This window comes from Bos taurus, chromosome 26 (genome assembly GCF_002263795.3).
Source record: "Bos taurus isolate L1 Dominette 01449 registration number 42190680 breed Hereford chromosome 26, ARS-UCD2.0, whole genome shotgun sequence".
In the NCBI taxonomy this organism is placed as follows: domain Eukaryota; kingdom Metazoa; phylum Chordata; class Mammalia; order Artiodactyla; family Bovidae; genus Bos; species Bos taurus.
In genome coordinates this window covers 17,215,213-17,237,877 of record NC_037353.1, presented here as the reverse complement: position 1 = coordinate 17,237,877, position 22,665 = coordinate 17,215,213, and the positions used below count along the sequence as shown (strand labels likewise).

The 22,665-nt window shown below is 42.6% G+C and overlaps 1 protein-coding gene across 7 annotated transcripts in view; it reads right to left on the bottom strand.

Annotated features, from left to right (window-relative positions):
* Window positions 1-22,665, bottom strand: part of ENTPD1 (ectonucleoside triphosphate diphosphohydrolase 1) — a 104,626-nt gene that overhangs the window by 49,381 nt on the left and 32,580 nt on the right. The window contains exon 1 of one of the 7 annotated variants that reach the window (XM_005225445.5): window positions 6,693-6,782. Within the exon in view, the coding sequence (XP_005225502.1) occupies window positions 6,693-6,744 (52 nt within the window). The 5' untranslated portion in view covers window positions 6,745-6,782. 7 annotated transcript variants of the gene reach the window in all.

Sequence of the window (22,665 nt, the reverse complement as noted above, 5' to 3'; positions counted from 1 at the left end):
AGCTTTGATCCAATTAGAGTGATGATTTAAATACCTTGAAGCTAAAACATCCTGATACAACTGTGACAGGAATGTCCTTTTTGCTGCCAGGGCTGCGGAATCTGGAAAAGAGCCCCTTAGCTAATTTTACCTATCTTGGTTCCCAAAGTGGTGATATTGACAAACACAGCTTATAAGCAGCATGTGTTTTAGATGAAAACTTAGAAATCTAATCTAAAAATTGCACACTGCAATAATAATTCTACTATAACAGAATTGTGAATACTCCCTCAAACTGTTCAAAAGGTCTACCTATTCTTTTGTTTCTGTAAATATGACAGTTTTGATTATTTCATTTTCCTTTCATCAATTTGGGTGCTAATCCAATGAAAATGACCAAAAAGGTCCCTGCTCATTGGAATGGCATCTAGTTGGGAAGATGAGTGAGTGAAGTTGCTCAGTCGTGTCGAACTCTTTGTGACCCCATAAACTGTAGCCTACCAGGCTCCTCCATCCATGGGATTTTCCAGGCAAGAGTACTGGAGTGGGGTGCCATTGCCTTCTCCAGAGGATCTTCCCGACCCAGGGATTGAACCCGGATCTCCCGCATTGTAGGCAGACGCTTTACCATCTGAGCCACCAGGGAAGCCCAGATAAGTCAGAAAAGAAGTCTGCAGATAAGGACTTGAGGTCATGAAAAGTATGGAGGAGAAATTCAAACCAATAAATGTTATAGAGTGACTTGCAGCAGAGTTGGGGTAGGGAGATGAGACTAAGGGTCAGGAAAGACTCTCTGAGAAGATGACATTTAAGCTTAGACCTTAAAGGAGAGAAAACACCAGTTATGAGAAGGAGAAATAACATTTCAAGAAGAGGAAGCACAAGCTGAAAAAGCCCTGAGATGGAAAATAGCTTGAAGTGACTCTGTTTCTTCCTTTTTAAAATGAGAATATTTACTATCATTATTATCACTGAACAGTTGAAAGTGTACTTTTCCAGGGAACCCTCCTACACTGTGGGTGGAAATATGACTTGGTGCAGTGACTATGGAGAACAGTATGGAGGTTCTGCAGAAAAATAAAAATAGAATTACACGGGAGCAAGACCATCCCCAAGAAAAAGAAATGCAAGAAAGCAAAATGGCTGTCTGAGGAGGCCTTACAAATAGCTGTGGAAAGAAGAGAAGACAAAACAAAGGAGAAAAGGAAAGATATACCCATTTGAATGCAGAGTTCCAAAAAATAGGAAGGAGAGAAAAGAAAGCCTTCCTCAATGATCAGTGCAAAGAAATAGAGGAAAACAATAGAATGGGAAAGACTAGAGATCTCTTCAAGAAAATTAGAGATACCAAGGGAACATTTCATTCAAAGATGGGCTCAATAAAGGACAGAAATGGTATGGACCAAAAAGAAGCAGAAGGTATTAAGAAGAAGTGGCAAGAATACATAGAAGTGTACAAAAAAGGTCTTCACAACCCAGATAATCACGATGGTGTGATCACTCACCTAGAGCCAGACATCCTGGAATGTGAAGTCAAGTGGGCCTTAGGAAGCATCACTACAAACAAAGCTAGTGGACGTGATGGAATTCCAGTTGAGCTATTTCAAATCCGAAAAGATGATGCTGTGAAAGTGCTAAACTCAATATGTCAGCAAATTTGGAAAACTCAGCAGTGGCCACAGGACTGGAAAAGGTCAGTTTTCATTCCAATCCCAAAGAAAGGCAATGCCAAAGAATGTTCAAACTACTGCACAACTGCACTCATCTCACACGCTAGTAAAGTAATGCTCAAAATTCTCCAAGCCAGGCTTCAGCAATATGTGAACCGTGAACTTCCAGATGTTCAAGCTGGTTTTAGAAAAGGCAGAGGAACCAGAGATCAAATTGCCAACATCTGCTGGATTATCAAAAAAGCAAGAGAGTTCCAGAAAAATATCTACTTCTGCTTTATTGACTATGCCAAAGCCTTTGACTGTGTGGATCACAAGAAACTGTGGAAAATTCTGAAAGAGATGGGAATACCAGACCACCTGACCTGCCTCCTAAGAAGTCTGTATGCAGGTCAGGAAGCAACAGTTAGAACTGGACATGGAACAACAGACTGGTTCCAAATAAGAAAAGAAACACATCAAGTCTGTATGTTGTCACCCTGCTTATTTAACTCATATGCAGAGTACATTATGAGAAACGCTGGGCTGGAGGAAGCACAAGCTGGAATCAAGACTGCTGGGAGAAATATCAATAACCTCAGATATGCAGATGACACCATCCTTATGGCAGAAAGTGAAGAAGAACTAAAGGGCCTCTTGATGAAAGTGAAAGAGGAGAGTGAAAAAGTTGGCTTAAAGCTCAACATTCAGAAAACTAAGCTCATGGCATCTGGCTCCATCACTTCATGGCAAATAGATGGGGAAACAGTGGAAACAGTGGCTGACTTTATTTTTCTGGGCTCCAAAATCACTGCAGATGGTGACTGCAGCCATGAAATTAAAAGACACTTACTCCTTGGAAGGAAAGTTATGACCAACCTAGACAGCATATTAAAAAGCAGAGACATTACTTTGCCAACAAAGGTCTATCTAGTCAAAGCTATGTTTTTTCCAGTAGTCATATATGGATGTAAGAGTTGGACTATATAGAAAGCTGAGCACTGAAGAACTGATGCTTTTGAACTGTGGTGTTGGAGAAGACTCTTTTGAGAGTCCCTTGAACTGCAAGGAGATCCAACCAGTCCATCCTAAAGGAAATCAGTCCTGAATATTCTTTGGAAGGACTGATGTTGAAGCTGAAACGCCAATAGTTTGGCCACTTGATGCGAAGAGCTGACTCATTTGAAAAGACCCTTATGCTGGGAAAGATTGAAGGCAAGAGGAGAAGGGGACAACAGAGGATGAGATGGCTGGATGGCATCACCGACTCGATGGGCATGAGTTTGAGTAATCTCTGGGAGTTGGTGATGAACAGGGAGGCCTGGCATGCTGCATTCCACGGGGTCACAAAGAGTTGAACACAACTGAGTGACTGAACTGAACTGAACTGAGGATCCCACAATCCTACTCCTGGGCATATATCCCGAGGAAACCATATTTCAAAAAGATACATGCACTCCAATATTCATTGCAGCACTATTTACAATAGCCAAGATGTGGAAGCAACCTAAATGTCCATCAATAGATGAATGGATAAGGAAGATGTGGTATATATGATGGAATATTACTGAGCCATAAAAAAGAACAAAACAATGCCATTTGCAGCAACATGAATAGGATTAGAGATTATCTTCCTAAGTGAAGTAAGGAAGAAAGAGAAAGACTAATACCATATGATGTCACTTCCACGTGGAATATAAAATATGGCAGAAATGAACCTATCTACAAAACATAAACAGACTCACAGAGAACAGACTTGTGGTTTCAAGGAGGAGGGGCGAGAGGACAGCGACGGTTTGGGAGTTTGGGGTTAGTAGAAGCGAACTGTCACATCTAGAATCGATAACAACAGGGTCCTATTGTATAGCACAGGAAACCATATCTAGTCTCCTGGGATAAACCATACTGGAAAAGAATATTTAAAACAAAAAAGTATATATTGTATAACTAAGTCACCTTGCTGTACAGCAGAAATTAGCACAACACTGTAAATCAACTATACTTCAATAAAAAATAATTTTAAAAAGAAAGTATACTTTCCCACATTTGCCCAGCTTTTGCAGTGATATCCATATTATTAGAATATATTCAAGTCTTTCATCACATTTGTCTTATCAAAGATATGATAACAAAAAGAACTTAAATCAGAGAGGAAATTTAGGAATTTTTCAAAAGCTGTATTATCAAAAAAATAATGACTTTTTCATGTGAACTAAGTTACTTAGAGAGGAATAATTAAAATACTATGCTTTCTATGAACTATGCAGATAGTTTTCAGAAGTCATTATCACTTGGGAGGAAGCCAGGTTCTTCTTAGGAAGTGGTACCAGATGTGGGGGCTTCCCAGGTGGTTCGGTGCAGTAAAGAATTCATGTGCAATGCAAGAGATGCAGGAGATACAGATTTGATCCCTGGATCGGAAAGATCCCCTGGAGAAGGAAATGGCAACTCACGCAAGTATTCTTGCCGGGAGAATCCCATGGACAGAGGAGCCTGACAGGCTCCAGTCCACGGAGTCGCAAAGAGTCAGGCACGACTAAACAGACTGAGCAAAACAACAGATATGGGGGTCCAGGGGTGAACTTATCTAAGACGTATTCCTAACAGGGAACCACTTTAGTAACTTGCCCTTCTTCCTAGGCCCCAGAGCTCTTTCAGATGTCATGTCTGCTACAGTCAAGTTCTATTACGGAAAATTCACAATGACTGTATCTCCGTGAAAAGCTCTTCATTTCCCTTGTGGATAACAGAAATGTGGTTTGTATCATACAATGTGAAATTATATTTTAAAAAACAATTTCAAGAAACATTTTTACCAAAAATATCTTAATGATGAAGTGTTATATTGCTTTGAATTTTCCCACTATCCTAAGGAACTCAAGACTGCCCCTGCCCTCTTATTCCCTTCCTGTCACAGGACGAATGAGAAACCTTCTCTGTTTGAGCTAAAAGCCAGGTAGAAATGTCAATTCTTCAGTTAACAGAGACAAAACTGAAGGAAACCCAAGCTTTGACAAAACAGGCTGATTTCAAGCCAATTAGCTACGTCAGAGGCAAAAAAGCTGATTCTTTTTAACTCTAATAGAAGCAGTTATCATGACATCCAGAGCTGGCATCCTATTAAAGATTAAAATTACGTAATTTGTCCTTAGTCAAAATTCTGCAATACAGAGAAATCCCAGCTTCTCTACTTTATGATACCAAGATGTTTTATCTTAAAATTTCACTCTATTAATTAAGAAAGATTTGGGGTGTTGGCAGATGTGGTGGATTTTAGGCAAAAAAAAAAAAAAACCCAGAAGTTTTGCTCTGCAGATTCAGTGTGATGCATTAGATTCAAATTGTTTCCAATTTCTGATGGGTTACATCCAGACCAAGCTTGGCTTGTCGTATAGAGAACAAAACAGCCAATACAGACAAGCACTGGAGAGTAAACATCAGTGGAGTGCTGTGGTCCCTTCCTGTGTTTACACAGCGCAGTGATGGGACAATCACTGAAGCTCAGGGGACTGGTCCTAATCTGACTTTGCCATTTCTCCAGCTCCTAGCATCTCTGCCCCCTCTCTGCCATCTTCCTTCCTCTCCATCAGGGAGTTCTTGGTGACACATACTTAGATTGTTCTCACATTCAGGGGATTTAAGATCCTTTCTCAGCTGCTTCCTTCCAGGTCCCTTAGACTCAACCTCTTCTATGGCAACACCCATCCCTCTGTTCCAATCACCACCACTTCTCTATAATAACCCTTTCTGGTATCTCCCTAATTCTTTTTCCTATCAGAATCCATCCTTCATGCACCTGCAGAATTCCTCCATAATTGATATTCCCAGGGCTCTTCCTGATTAAGAATGAAGGTAGTTTCCTTCTGATTGCCAGATGAAAGCCTCACTGTCTACCTAGCCCTCTCAGCCCTTTCGAAATTTAAGCGCTTCTCATCTCACCATTCCAATAAGCAGATGTGTGTGTCCGAGATCATACTGCCTGACATTACGACCACTAGACTGTATGCTCCCTAAGTGCCACGACTTTTTTCTGGTTTGTTCATTGCTATAGTCCTAGTTGAATGAATCAATGAATTTTGGATGCTGATATTTTTCAACATGAGATTTCCTTCAGCTGGAATTCTATTCCCCTCTTTCTCCACCAAATCTTTTTCCTTGTCACATTCAAACTCAAGCTCAATAGGAGGCTATGCTTCCCTCCATATGCTTCAAAGCTCAATGGTTCCTGTACTCCTCTCTTCATGTGCTTACCTCTAGATATTTAACGGATTGGCCTATTTTGGTTTGGGAGTTCTGTAGTTGTTATTTCATTCATTGTTCTATTAGTCAGTCAACAATTATTTATTCAATGCTTTACACTATTCACTAGTCCTGCCTGAGGCTAGAGTTACAGCAGTGAACAAAACAAATGTTTCCATTTCATGGTGCTTATATTCTAGTTTGAAAAAATAAAACAAGTAAAGTTTATACTATGTTAATAATTATAAGCACTAAGAAATGAGAAAAGGCAGGTAAAGAGGCAGAGACGGTGATATTAAAAGTGATAGGGACAAAGAGACAGCAAGCACACCACTTGGCCAAGAGCATTTAAGGTAACTGGAATTGCATGTACAAAGGCTCAGGGGTGGAACAGTACCTGGGCATGAGGCCAGTGTGGCTGGAAGAGTAATGAAGGGGAAAAGAGTAAGAGAGGGTCAGGGGTGGGGTCACTGGGTGCCTTGCTCATAGGGCTTTGCAGGTTCTGGTGAGGGTTTGGTCTTACTCTAAGTGATCTGACTTCTTTCTAATCATTGGTATAATTTATATTCAACACCACGGTAAATCAGGGACCACCAGGGACCTTTGAAGATGCCAAAGAAGGAGGGTGTGGTCTTTTAGGTGGCAGATCTCTGCCTCTTGTAGTGAGGTGCTGAGGCACCCCAGTGAAGTCAGCTCTTAGGACAACCACTCAGTCAAGTTCTGATAGAGCCTGGCTCTGCTAGAGTAGAGCCTGTGCCAAGACCAGGGCTGGGAAGACACTTCCAGGAGGAGTAAGAACCATATCATGATAGATCTTCTCTATACCTTCTGTTCTCGTTGGTAGCTCAGAGCTGCTAAATCTTCGCTGAGAGTACATCCTTATGAGGGGCCTCCAAACCAAAAGTCACCTGGATCCATCACCCCAAAGCCAAACTCCACAGACTTCTGAGGGGTGGCTCAACCTGGAGCAGAGTCCAGATAACCTCACCTTTGCTCAGTCTCTAATCCTCCAATTCCCTGCATGCAAGATGATTCATAATAGTACAGACTTCATAGGGTTGCTAGGTAAGAGTCAATGAGCTAACAATACATAACAACCTACAAAAGAGCCCTCACGGTATTCCAGATTATGTTCTCAGCACTCTACACACAGCAACTCATTTAACCTTCACAACACTCCTTCCAGGTACTATTATCATCATCTGTATCAGCTTCCTATGGCTGCCACAACAAGTTACCACCAACGTGGGTGACTGACAATAATAGAATTTTATTCTCTCACAATTCCAGAGGCTAAAAGTCCAGAATTAAGGTGTCAATGGGGCCAAAGGCGCTGGAGAGATTCTTTTCTTGCCTTGCCTAGCCTCTGGCGGCTCCTGGCATTCCCTGGCTATGGCTACATCATCCACTGTCCGCCTCTGTCTGCACATGACCTTTTCCCCGGTCTCTGTGCGCAGTAGATCTTCCTCTCCTTTCTCTCTCTTATCTACCAGTGATTAGATTTAGGCCCCATACTAAAACCAGAATGACCTCAAGATCCTTAACTACATCTACAAAGACTTCATTTCCAAATAAGATTGAAGTCTCAGGAACTATTATTATCCTCGTTGCTCTCTCTTTACAGGTGAGGAAACTGAGTAATAGGTTAAGTAGATTGCCCAAAATTACACTGATATAAATGTAGGGACTAGGAATTAAAGTTAGGCATTCTGGGTCCAGAAATCAAGCTTTTAGCCACCACTCTACTCAGATGGTAAAGGGTCTGCCTACAATGTGGGAGACCCAGGTTCGACCCCTGGGTCGGGAAGATACCCTGGCACAGGAAATGGCAACCCACTCCAGTACTCTTGCCTGGAAAATCCCATGGACTGAGGAGCCTGGTAGGCTACAGTCCATGGGGTCGCAAAGAGTCGGACACAACTGAGTGACTTCACTATTACTTTCACTACCCTATACCATGGGGCTTCTTTAGTGGCTCTGCAGAAGCCTGCAGAGAATTTGCCTGCAATGTAGGAGATGTGGGTTCGATCCCTGGGTCAGGAAGATTGCCTGGAGGAGGGCACGGCAAACCCACTCCAGTACTCTTGCCTGGGAAATCCCATGGACTGAGGAGCCTGGTAGGCTACAGTCCATGGGGTAGCAAAGAGTCAGACACAACTGAGTGACTTCACTTTCACTTTCACTACCCTATACCACGGGGCTTCTTCAGTGGCTCTGCAGAATTCGCCTGCAATGCAGGAGATGCGGGTTCGATCCCTGGCTCAGGAAGATTGCCTGGAGGAGGGCATGGCAACCCACTCCAGTATTCTTGCCTGGGAAATCCCATGAACAGAGGAGTCTGGCAGGCTGTAGTCCATAAGGTCACAAAGAGCTGGACATGACTGAAGCGACTGAGCACACACGAGTTACCCTAAACTATAGGACTGTGCCTGCTGTGAAGTACAAATGCTGAATGTGGGAGCCAATCTCATTATCCAGAAGGGAACGAACCGTGACTGACTTTGAGGAGTTGGCTGAAGGGGTTGTCTGGACATCAGACAATGTCACACTTTTTCAAATATAGAGTCTTTTGGTCCCTGATGGTCAGAAGCTAGCAGCTAAGAGACAGAGGCTGGGATTATGGTTCCCAGGGAGGTTAAGGGACTTGCTCAAAGTCACACAGCTGGTAAGTGGCAGAACAGTGACTGGATCCAAGTCTCCCAACTCCACTCCACTGCCTCAACTATTGTCCTGCATGAGACGCATAGAAGTTACTCAGCTTCATTCTTTCTTGGCTGAAACAACACAAAAGAACCCAAAGTTCTGTTCAAATAGATCTTAAATTTCACCCCCACCCCATATTTTCCCATCTGATAAATTCAGAGTCAGTTTGAAGATAAAGCAGTTTAATTTGGTGAGGTTTTTTTCCTGCCTATTTTTAAGTCAAAGAAGTCAGTATAATGTCAGTAGACAAATGCTAAAAATGCACTTCAAGGCCTCAATGATGGTCAATTAGTTAAAGGGTAAAAAGTAAAGGAGAGGAGCGGAAATCATATAGACACAGAGAATATGAGTGGAAGGGAGACAGGGGTGGGAACAGAAAGAGAGGTAGACAGAGACAGGTTAATAAATACCCAAGTCCTGTTCCACAGATCTCTTGAACCACAGACTTCAGAGAAAGTTATATGTGCCTAGTCGCTCAGTCGTGCCTGACTCTTTGCAACCCCACGGATTATAGCCTGCTAGGCTCCTCTGTTCATGGGGATTCTCTAGACAAGAATACTCGAGTAGGTTGCCATGCCCTCCTCCAGGGCATCTTCCCAATCCAGGGAATCAATCCAGGTCTCCCACATGGCAGGTGGATTCTTTACCATCTGAGCCACCAGGGAAGCCCTCAGAGAAAGTTACTTGACTTGTTTATAATCCTTTGTTTCTGCTCTTTGAAATGTTACTTAGCTGGTTAGTCTCAGTTCACAGTACTTTAGTTAGAAAAAGAATGCATTTATCCTAACAAAGTAGCCTGGTTAATCCTGAGTGGTCCCTGAAGAGGCTCAGTTTTGGATGAGAAGAGCCCATTGAGTGACCTTGGGCAGTGGAACCGGGGTGGGGAACAGAATAAGCTCTTCCTGCTAGTCAGACTCTGTCAACCTCAAGCTCATCACCAACCGTTCTTGCTGTGGGCTGTGCTCTTCTCAGATTGGTACCAGCAAGAAACTGATTGACTTTGCACTGGTGTGCCTGACTCTAAACATGTTAATAACTGCAAAAATCAAAGAATAGCAGAGGATCTGCGTATGGGAAATAAGGAAGCAAAGGAATCCCCTTCCCTTTCTCCTTCTCACTTCCTCCCACCATACCAGCTACCTCCTCACCCACCCCCTTCTGGCCTTTCCTGAATTCTTTTGCCCATAGATTGCATGGAGAACAATAGATCTTTGTGGACGTCGTGGATTTCCATATTCAAGTACAGAGTTGTTTCCGGCTGAGTGATATCATTGAGATCACAGACAGGAATTCCCTGGGACCCAGCCAACAAGGATAATAACCTCATGTATTGATGGTCTCTGCAATAAACACACTGCTTCCACTAAACAAATCCTCTCCCATATCTGAAATTGAAGAATTGTGCCCTGGGGATTCTGTCCTTTCTCAAAGCAGCTGCATTTGTCAACAAGCCTTGGTTATGTGTTGCTGGTGAGAAAGACAGAAAATCTGTGCTGGCCATACATCACCAGTGTGGTGGTCAAAGTGGGGATGGGGTGAACCGACTCACCCAGGTAGCCCAGCCTCACAGCCCACCCCTCCATCCCCCCAACCTCTGTCTTCTACATCTCATTTGTAAATTATCTTATTTCTACCTCCTCATTTTTTCACTTATGAAGTACAAAAGTCAGAAGCAACATAAAAATATTTCTGCAACAAAATATGCCATAAACAAAATAAAAATGACAAACTGAGGGAAATGTTTGTAACAACTATGAAATAGTTGGTTTCCTTAATGTATGAAGCCATTAACAATAGATAAGACAATGATCAAGACAACCCCTCAGAATTACCACAAGTCAGTACAGAAAAATAAACAATCCAATCAAAAAGTGGAGAAAAGACCTAAACAGACATTTTTCCAAAGAAGACATACAGATGACTAACACATGAAAAGGTGCTCAACATCGCTCATTATTAGAGAAATGCAAATCAAAACTACAATGAGATATCACCTCACACCAGTCAGAATGCCCATTATCCAAAAGTCTACAAACAATAAATGCTGAAGAGGGTGTGGAGAAAAAGGAGCCCTCTTGCATTGTTGGTGGGAATGTAAATTGATTCAGTCATTATGGAAGACGGTATGGAGATTTCTTAAAAAACTAGGAATAAAACCACCATATGACCCAGCAATCCCATTCCTAGGCATATACCCTAAGGAAACCAAAATTGAAATAGACACATGTACTCCAATGTTCATTGCAGCACTATTTACAATAGCTAAAACATGGAAGCAACCTAGATGTCCATCAACAGATGAATGGATAAAGAAGCTGTGGAATTTATAAACAGTGGAATATTACTCAGCCATAAAAGAACACATTTGAGTCAGTTTTAATGAGGTGGATGAACCTAGAACCTATTTATACAGATTGAAGTAAGTCAGAAAGAGAAAGATAAATATCACGCTGCTGCTACTGCTAAGTCGCTTCAGTCGTGTCCGACTCTGTGCGACCCCATGGACTGCAGCCTGCCAGGCTTCTCTGTCCATGGGATTCTCCAGGCAAGAACACTGGAGTGGGTTGCCATTTCCTTCTCCAGGAAATATAAATATCATATACTAACGCATATAAGCTGAGCGCTGACAAATTGATGCTTTTGAACTGTGGTGTTGGAGAAGACTCTTGAGAGTCCCATGGACTGCAAGGAGATCCAACCGGTCCATCCTAAAGGAGATCAGTCCTGAGTGTTCATTGGAAGGACTGATGTTGAAGCTGAAACTCCAATACTTTGGCCACCTGATTCGAAGAGCTGACGCACTTGAAAAAACCCTGATGCTGGGAAAGACTGAAGGTGGGAGGAGAAGGGGACGACAGAGGATGAGATGGTTGGATGGCATCACCAACTCAACGGACATTGGGTAAACTCTGGGAGTTGGTGATGGACAGGGAAGCCTGGCATGCTGCAGTCCATGGGGTCGCAAAGAGTCAGACACGATTGAGTGACTGAACTGAACTGAACACATATATATGGAAACTAGAAAGATGGTACCAAAGAATTTAACAGACATAGAGAACAGACTTATGGACATGGAGAGAGGGGAGGAGAGGGTGAGCTGTATGGAAGGAGTAACGTGGAAACTTCCATTACCATATGTAAAATAGATAGCTAATGGGAATTTGCTGTATGGCTCAGGAAACTCAAACAGAGGCTCTGTATCAACCTAGAAGGGTGGATGGGGAGGGAGATGGGAGGGAGGTTCGAGCGGAAGGGGACATATGTATACCTATGGCTGATTCATGTTGAGGTTTGACAGAATACAACAAAATTCTGTAAAGCAATTATCCTTCAATTAAAAAATAAATAAATTAAAAAAATAAAAAAGGGCAAAGAACATAAATAATTTAAAGAAAAAGAAATACTGTCAACATATTAGAAGCATTCTAATTACTTTATCTTAAAGAAATGTACTAAATGAAAAATGAGATACTATTTATTACTTATCAGAATAACAATGTTTTTTAAAAGTTTGATATTAACAAAGCTTTTTAATATATAATATTACATACTTATTAGAATGGCAAAAAAAATACAATGTTGGCAAGGATGCAGAGCCATTGGAAGTCTCATACACTGCTGCTGGGGATGCAAAATGGAACAGCCACTTTGGAAAGAATTTGGGAGTTTCTATTGAAGTTAAAACACACGTGTGTGTCTGCATGTGTGCGTGTGCGTGGGTGTGTATGCTGAGTCACTTTAGTTGTGTCTGACTCTGCGTGACCCCATGGAATGTAGCCCACCAAGCTCCTCTGTCCGGGGGATTCTCCAGGCAAGAATACAGGAATGGGTTGCCATGCCGTCCTCGAGGGGATCTTCCTGACCCAGGGATCGAACCCACGTCTCTTACGTCTCCTGCATTAGCAGGTAGGTTCTTTACCACTAGCGCCACCTGAGAAGCCCCTTGTTAAAATATACACTTATCATATAACTAGGCAGTCCTACTCTTAGGTATTTACCCAAAAAGAGTGAAGATGTGTCTACACAAAAACCTGTACCTGATTATTTATAACAGTTTTATTCATCACCCCAAACTCGAAACAACCCAAGTGTGCATCAGCTAGTGAAAGCACACAAACTGTAATACAACAGAATACTATTCAGCAACGAACAGGGTATAAACTGTTCATGAGTGCAGCCACATGGATGGGTCACAAAAGCATTATGCTAAGTGAGAGGAGCCAGACTCGAAAGACTACATATGATTTCACTTATACGATATTCTGGAAGAGGCAAAACGAAGGACAGCAATCAGATTAGCAGGCAGAGGTTCAGGGACAGAGGACTGACCGAAAAGTCCACGAGGGAACTTTCAGCAATGATGGACGAACTCTGCATCTGGATCATGGTGGTAATTACAAAACTACATACGTTTGTTCGATTCTCTTTCCTCTCCCCCTTCCCTCTCTTTCTTCCTTGTTTATTCTCTAGTAATTAAAAATTCTTAGGAAAAATTCCTGAAAACCTAAGGGTTCTGAGTTGAAGAGAAGAATTTACAGAGGGTTTCCAGTTGGATTAAAGTGATAAAGATGCTAGGAGCCTGGAAAGTGGGCATCGGGTAAATGGGAGGAGATGTGTCGAAGATCTGATGTCACCTTTGCTGATTCTCTGCCCTCTCTACCATCCTGCCAGCCACTCACTAATGTAACTAGTCCAAGCAGCCATCTCTGGGTCCCCACTCACTCAGTCTTCCCAGATCAATGTCATCTCTTTTGTCGTCTTTACAGAAAAATTGTCAGATCTCATTTCACCAGGCTTTGGGTGGATTAAAAACTTTATTCTGAGGGCAATTTGGCATCTCTTTTCCGGCATCTCTTCCCGGGTAGCCCAATGGTAAAGAATCTGCCTGCCAATGCAGGAGACATAGGAGATACGGGTTCAGTCCCTGACATCGGGAAGATCCCCTGGAGTAGGAAATGGCAAACCACTCCAGTATTCTTGCCTAGAAAATTCCATGGGCAGAGGAGCCTGGCGGTCTACAATCCATGGGGGTCACAAAGAGTCAGCCACAACTGAGTATGCACATGCTCAGGCATATCTGCTGTTACGTATTAATACAAAAGGGAACAGCTCTCTGGATAAGGCATGATCAAGCTTCTAAATATCCATGGTAACTCTGTCACAGATCATCTGGTATCTAAGCAACTCTTTTCAACCATCAACACAGAGTACCTGCACTTCAGATGGTAATGTGAGAACTCAATCCTAAATTGACTAATATGTAGTTCCTGTCAAGGAAGTGACAGATAACAACTTATTTGGGAGGGGTAATCTGAGAGTACCCTAGATTATTCAAAGCATATTTCCTGTACTCATTTAGTGAGGTGGAAGGCAGGAGTTAGAGAAAGGTTCCTGGGCCTTGGAGAAAGGCGTGTCCTCCTTAGAGCAAAACTAATAAGATAAACCCATAACAGATGAAAACAGCTCCTACCAAAACCACCCACACTTTAAAAAATGTATGTTCAGTCCTGTGACTTGACTATTTCCTCAAATCCAGAATGCAACTAAGAAAGTGGCATCCTACTCACTTTTGTATCCTGGATGAAGAAAGATGTGAGAATATGGTGAGGCAGGGCCATCTGCATGCAGTGAAAAGGCAACTGAAAGAACCGGTCAGTGCAGGGTCCCTCCAGCGCAGTCTGGGAGGAGACGACGTCTTGGGTCATGGTCACTTCCCTGAAAGTTCTTTCTCCATAGTGACGAAGGATAATTCCTCTAAGTTAATCAAACTAACCCCCCACTATGATTTCATGTTCACCAAGTTTTCTTGCCATGATTTTTCTACAAGGTAAAAAAATATGAGCTGATCATTGTTAAACAATAGTGGTATTATGCCATAAACTACTCAGTCCTAAAGGAAATCAACCCTGAATGTTCACTGGAAGGACAGATGCTGAAGCAGAAACTCTAATACTTTGGCCACCTGATGTGAAGAGCTGACTCACTGAAAAAGACTCTGATGCTGGAGAAGATTGAAGGCAAAAGGAGAAGGGGGTGGCAGAGAGTGAGACAGATAGCATCGCTGACTCAATGGACATGAATTTGAGCAAATTCTGGGAGTTAGTGGATGACAGAGGAGCCCAGTGTGCTGCAGTCCATGGGGTGGAACAGAGTTGGACACAACTTAGCCACTGAACTACAACAATGAGACACAGGCTTCCTGTAGAATATGGATGCAATGCGGAGACCACAGACCATGGATACAGCACCGTCTATGCACTTCTTGCTCACACCCAAGAGGTCTGTTTTCTTATTTGCTCAGATTCACAGAGGTAGGAGGGGTGCAGCCAAACAAGGAAGCAATTCTAGGGGCTCAAAACAGATAAGACAGATCCCATGTGCTTTCTCTTTTCCGGAATCATAATAATGTGCTGAATGGAGGGGAAAGTGTCTCTCACTCAGCAAAAGCTCAGGACACCACATAAGGATACCATACTAGGAACCATACATTATGGTCTTTGGAAATGATGGCTAAGATAGTTGAATTCTTTATAAAGATTCTTACAAACCCAAAGACTCTAGGGAATGCAAGAGTTGAAGAGGAAAATTTTACTCCATCTTCTGCTAAAGTCTTTGTTTCCTAGAAATGACCTCTGAGAATGCCACATTAGTAAGACCCATCTTTAGGCGGGAGATAGCTAAATTAGATAACAAAGACACCACTGGGCTGGCTTACCACTGTCTCTCAGGACTGGGTGGAGAAAGGCCACTTCCTTTCTTAGACCTTTACACAGCGCTGATACATTTATTCCACTTCTCTTGCCTTTAGTATCCCCAGTGAACTGATCCGTGCCACACCAGTTCTAAAGATTTGACTTCTGACTTGTTTTTGTTTGTTGTTTGTTTGTTTGTTTTTGCCTCCTTGTACTCTGTGCATGCCAAACTCCACAACCCACTTATTCTTTGATTCACAACACCTGGCTTCTGTCCCACCATTCTATTAAAGCCACTCACACAAGTATCCAATGGATGTTTTTCCATTTCTTATAGAATCTGATAGTGTTAATTACACAAACTCTCCCTTTTCTTGGCTCCCGTGATACCAGACTCTTATTGTAGTCCTCCTATCTTTCTGACCCTTACTTTCCTGGCATCTTTTTCTCATCACACTCTTTCAACAGAGATGTGCCACAGTGTTCCATCTTGGAAACTTGGCTCATGTTCTTTCATACACATACAACCAGCTGAATGGTGATGGTTCCCCAAGCTTTATTGTGATGACCTCCTGATCTGTCTCTCCAGTCCAGGACTTTGTCTTGAGCTCCAAATCTGTAATTCTAGTCACTTACTGAACATACCTGCTTTAATGTTCGACAGCCAAAATCACCATGCCTAAAACTAAATTTCCCTCTTCTGCATGATCTGCTCCATGGACGTCACCATCATGCCCCCAGTCTCCCTAGACTCTCCCTTCTCCCTTCAATCAAACTTCAAGTTTTTATTGATTCTACCCACTAAATATCTCCCAAATCCTTTATCTATTTCTTCCCCGACTTCTACAATAGCTTTGTAGAGGCCTTTCCACATCTAGGCTCTTCCTCTCCCAGCCATCCTCTACTTTGAAGCTAGCATTATCATCCTAAAATGCAAACCTAGTTATATGACGGCCACCAGTGTGATCTTCTTCAATGATTCCCATATGTCTCAAAATAAAAGTTAAACTCTTTAACCACAATTTAAAGGTCAAGTCCCCACACAATTATGTGTAGTTCAAAGTGTTAGTTTTTAAATTGGCCCTTCTTTTTCGTATGTTCATGTCTTTTGTATCTTCATAGCTTTTCCCTCCTGCCAAATGTCTTGCTTCTTTATTCTGCCTGAAGCACTCTTCTTTCCTCTCTTCTTTATCTTTTCCTAACTTATGAAGAAATTGGAGTTGAGGATAATTAGTGTACATGTCACCACTTCCAGGAAGTCTTCCTGAAAGTCTCTTAACCCTTCTCTAATGACAGATTAAATACCCTCCTCGGCGTCTGTCTGTGTCCGTCTCCTCTATGAGACTAACTCACTTTGAGAACACTACACGTTTTTAGATCTCCAGAAATCAGCAAAGGATCTGGTCTGTGTCAGTATTCCATATGTCAGTTGAATAAATGAATGGATAAGATTGATTTGAATTTCTAGTACACAGTGTTTTTCCTCAAGAAAAGGGGAGATTTATTTGATCTCTCCAAATGTGTTTTAACTTCTCAACTCTATGGTTCTGACTATTTTTAGTGAGCTGCCAGGCAACTCAACTTCAGTTTGTATGTATTGTAGGAAGCAAGAGGACAGATGTTTGGGCAGTAAGTCCCAAATCTGGATCCCAGAGCTTAGTCATAAACTCCATGGAATATTCTCTCGCTGAATTACCAAGAATAATAGATTCAAATGATTTGTTTGTAGTAGAAAGAACTACACATTTAGTTTGTCCTTTCTAAGCTAGCATGGTTAACTACATTGTCCCTGAGAGTGAGTCAGTCTGAGTAAAGAAAAGTATTTTACGATTACCTAATGGTTACGATTAGGTAACAATCCATCTATTTCCTTGTTTTTGATTATATAATCATCCTACAGGATGGACTCTCAGTTCTGCCTCTTAACTAGCTCTGTGACTTGGGCAACTTCCTTGACCTTTCTAAGTCTTCATTTTCTAGACTAAAAATTTTAAAACATCTATCACTTAATTTGGGAAGCTGATGTGAAGATGTAGTGAGCTCTGTATGAAAAAAATGATTTGAGTGATCCCAACCAGCCCCATGGGCTCAGTTACTACTATCCATATGTGGGAAATAGTCCAGACACACGGATTCTTAATATTTCAACTGTCTCCTTGACACTCAGGTACCTCAAATCTATTCTGCCCAAATGGAATTCATGCTTTCCCCTTCCCTGTTCCTCACCCAGCTTTCCATAGCCCTCGGTGAGCATCTCTACCACTCATCCAGTTGTGAACCAAGAGTAATGGCATCATCCTCCACTCCCTCCTCATCCTTGCCCACATCCAAAGAGCTGCCCATTCAGCAAATGTAACTGAGAGTTGTGTCGAGTCCTGGGATTCGACCGCCCAAAGATTCTGATGCCCTCTCCCCCCCCACCACTCTGCCACCTTCTTACTTCAACCACCACCTCCTCCCATGGCAGGTTGGCCGCCCTGCATACACTCCTGCCTCTCAACAACTTGTTTTCCACACTGCAACCAGGGTGAACTTTTCAAAGTCTCTATAGGATCACAAAACCCATTAGTTACTTAAGACCCTTCATAGCTTCCCTTTACTTTAAGACCACAATCCTTCATGTATCTCATAGGTTCTGCCCCTCCCCAGGTTCCAGCCTCTCTTATCTCCTCTCTTCCCTCACTCTGCCTCCTTTCAGCTCTCACTTCACCTTTCTTCCCCTGCGACAGGCTCCTAGCACAATTTTTTAACTCTGCTTGGAACATTCTCTTCCCACTCTCTCTAGAGTGCAGGTGAAAGTCACCTCCTCAAGGATGCCTCAGAAACCCCGTCCATGAACGCCACAGCAACTGGCACTCCTCACAGCACTCTAGATGTTTTCTTCACATCGCTTAAGGCTGTTGTAATTAATTAGCTGGGCTTCCCAGGTGGCTCAGTGGTAAAGAATCCATCTGCCAATACAAGAGATGTGGGTTCAATCCCTGGGTCTGGAAGATCCCCTGGAGGAAGGCATGGCAACCCACTCCAGTTTTCTTGCCTGTGAAATCTCATGGACAGAGGAGCCAGGCAGGCTACAGTCCATAGGGTCACAAAAGAGTCAAAAACAACTTAGCGACTAAACAAAAATCAATCAATCCATTAGCTACATGCTGAAATCTTCTACCTTGTCTGCTGCTGCTAAGTCGATTCAGTCGTGTCCGACTCTGTGAGACTCCATAGATGGCAGCCCACCAGGCTCCGCCGTCCCTGGGATTCTCCAGGCAAGAACACTGGAGTGGGTTGCCATTTCCTTCTCCAATGCAGGAAAGTGAAAAGTGAAAGTGAAGTTGCTCAGTCGTGTCCGACCCTCAGCGACCCCATGGACTGCAGCCCACTAGGCTCCTCCTTCCATGGGATTTTCCAGGCAAGAGTACTGGAGTGGGGTGCCATTGCCTTCTCAGTAATTCTCAATTCTAGCTGCACATTAAAGTCACTGGAGAACTTTGTGAAAATACCAACCCCTGAATCCCATCCCAGACTAATTAAATCAGAATCATCAAGGTGGAGCCTGGGCATTGCTATTTTTTAATGGCTCCCTGGTGCATCTAATATGCAGGCAAGGTTGGGAACCATTGCTTCAGAGGGCAAGGACCAGGTCTGCGTATCCACAACTTTATCCCTAGAGCCAAGCACACGGCAGTGTCTGCACACAGTAGGCACTCAATAAATGGTAAATGTAGCTATGATTATTATTATTGTTGTTATGGCCAATATGGTTATGATTAAGATTATAACTCTTTTCACATTTTTGGCATCTGTGATCATTTACCACAAAATCCCAATTACGTATTAATAGCAGCAAAATCATGCTTTTAAAATTCAGCAAATTTCTATTTTCCTGTCAACACAGAGCGTCAATTAAGAACTGACTAGACTTACTTGACAAAATATTTTCACAACAAGCTATGTCTCCAAGGTGAAACAAAATACAGCATATTAAAAAAATTCATAGCTTAAAATTCTTTTCGATGTATGTATATACATTAGCAATTATAGTCACTTGAATAGGAACTTTCTAGTTTTGTAATGACAAGAGTTAACTGGATTGCCCACTGCTTTGTCATTCTGATTCTTTTTGTTTTACTCTTCTCTGTTAGCAGCTTTTCTCTCCTGCCACATGACCTTTTTTTATTAAGCAAATGTCAAACCCACTCACCACCCTGACTCAATGGCAGTTGAAGTTTCTTCTGCTTGCAGTTTTCCTATTAAGTCCTGTGTCAGAGGGCAAACTCTGTATAACTAACTCCTTTAGAGAACCTTCTAAGGATATAGTTTCTATAGTCCTATAGCCCAGGCCTCAGTCATCAACCTGCTCAGAATCACCAGAAAGGTTTGTTAAAGGAAAACCACTGGACCCCACCCTCAGAGTTTCTGATTCAGTATGTCTGCAGTGAGACCAGAGAATGTGTAGCTCTAACAAGTTTCCAGGTAATGCTGGTCCCGGGGCCACACTTTGAAAATCACTGCTACCTCCCACGTAATGGCTGATATTTTCTTAAAATAGAGAGAGAAGCTGTGAAGGCTTTTAGGGGTAACAGTGGGTAAAGACTGTATCCAATGTATTCTTTATAAATATAAAGAAAAAATATGTACAACCATGGGTCTTTCTCCCATGATTTCAGAGGGATTTTCTCTGTGCTATTTTGCAAACAACTCAACATATACCAGGCATACACTTCTCTTTTTAGAAGAGATTGTGAAGATATATAGGGGCAGCATGCCTACAGTTTCTTCCTCACAGGGAAATTAGGAAACACCTCCAGGCTCCTTTTTAAAGGCAGCCCTGGTTCACCATTTCTGCAGCCAGCCAGATTTGTGAAGCCACCTTCAGGATTGTTTAACACAATGGTGGAAGAGGGGTTAAAGTAGCAGTGAGGGAATTGCTAAGAAGCTCTTCAAAGAAACAAACTTCACAGTCACTCTAGGAAGTTTCAGCAGAGGTTGGTGGGGAGGGGTAGGATAAGGGATTCCAAGGTATGCCAAAGCAAACTACTGAGCCCAGCACCAGCACCCTGGCAAGATGCCAGGCAAGCAAGCAAGACACTATCACTGGAAAAAATAGCTAGAGTGCACATAGATTTTAGCCTTAGCAACTGCTCAGCATGTCAGTGAGATATATTCAGATGTACAGACAAGACATCTTCTCTCTTCAAGGGGAACGACTAGAACAACAGAGGTTTTCTGTGTGCTGTCCTAATCTGGGGGCCGGTAGGGCACTCTAATGGTGCCCAGGACCATCCTGGTTTTAGTATATCTTCAGACCTTTTTTCAGTCTTTTCAGTTCCACTCACTTCCCCTTGTACCATCCCCACTCAGCTTCACTCCTACCTTCTCCACAACCACACAGGCACCCTCTCCTCTAAGACACACTCCCTCCTGGTAACCTCCAGCAATTTTAGTTTCACTTAAATCATTCTTTTTCCTTCCCTGAAGTAATTTTTGTGTCTGATTTCAGCGCCATATTCAGGCTTTGGGGGAATGAATGGGATTTATCTTTTTCAGATTAAAAAGAATCTCAAAATCGAAAGGATCCTTAGAGTTTCTGCACTTCAAGGTTCCAGCCCTGACTACAGGAGACTCACCTGGGACTTTTTCCAGTCGTACCCAGAGCAATTGTATCAGAATTGCTGGGACTGGGCCCAGGTACTGGTCATTTCAAAAGCCCTTCAGGTGATTCTAATGCACAACCAAGGTTTCAAAATTCTCCTAAGTGGCAACAGTTCTACAGAATTCTTGAAAGATGGATATTTAACCTCTTCAGTAAACTTCTCCGTTGATGGGACAGTCATTGGAGTCAGGACTACACTACATGTCCATGTAGTCCTAGCCTTTGACAGACATCTGTAATTATCAAGAAGCTCTTATCTTGATTCAAGCTTTGTTACATTCTAAATTCTATCCCTTGATCCCAATGAGTTATGAAGCAACACAGAGTATGTTTACTTCTTTATTAATTTTTTTTCTAATCCTCAAAGACAAAGCTATTTATATACAAAACTATGTTCTGTTGGCAAATTTGCTAATCACACTTTCTATGTTCTCATTCAAATCACAGATAGTAAAAAGCAGAGACATTACTTTGCCAACAGAGGTCCATCTAGTCAAGGCTATGGTTTTTCCAGTAGTCATGGTATGGATGTGAGAGTTGGACTGTAAAGAAAGCTGAGTGCCAAAGAATTGATGCTTTTGAACTGTGGTGTTGGAGAAGACTCTTGAGAGTCCCTTGGACTGCAAGGAGATCCAACCAGCCCATTCTGAAGGAGATCAGTCCTGAATACTCACTGGAAAGACTGATGTTGAAGCTGAAACGCCAATAGTTTGGCCACCTGATGTGAAGAGCTGACTCCTTAGAAAAGACCCTGATGCTGGGAAAGATTGAAGGCAAGAGGAGAAGGGGACAATAGAAGGTGAGATGTTTGGATGGCATCACCGACTCAATGGACATGAGTTTGGGTAAACTCTGGGAGTTGTTGATGGACAGGGAGGCCTGGCATGCTATGGTCCAGGGGGTCACAAAGAGTTGGACACAACTGAGCGACTGAACTGAACTGAGGAGGTGAACGCCAGGTGAGCAAGTGAAGCTTCATCTGTATATATAGCTACTCCCCATCGTTTGTGTTACCACCTGAGCAGTAACTTTAGATTCTCATAGGAGATAGAATCCTACAGTGAACTGCACACTAGAGGGATCCAGGTTGCACACTCCTTATGAGAATCATCCTGAAACCATTCCTACCCTGTCCCCAGTCCATGGAAAAACTGTCTTCCATGAAACCGGTCCCTGGAGCCTAAAAATTTGGGGACTGCTGATCTATAACCTTTCTTCAATGTGGATTTCATACCATCTTTGACATGATTTGGTAGCTCAGACCAATCTATGTTCAGAAAACATAGAAAGTGTGATTAGCCAACAGAACATGCTGCTGCTAAGTCGCTTCAGTCATGTCCGACTCTATGAGACCCCATAGACGGCAGCCCACCAGGCCCCCCCATCCCTGGGATTCTCCAGGCAAGAACACTGGAGTGGGTTGCCATTTCCTTCTCCAAGTCAACAGAACATAGTTTTGTATATAGAGTTTTGTCTTTGAGGATTAGAAAAAAAAGTTTTTAATAAAAAATCCACTTGCAATGCAGGAGATCCAGGTTTGATCCCTGGCTTGAAAAGATCCCCTGAAGAAGGAAATGGCAACCCACTCCAATATTCTTGCCTGGAGAATTCCATGGACAGAGGAGCCTGGTGGGCTACAGTCTCTGGGGTCGCAAAGAGGCAGACGTGATTGAATGACTAACACTTTCACACATTTGACATGATTTAGCCACGATTCATACTAATGCTAATCCTCTTAGTTCATTCTTATCCAGTC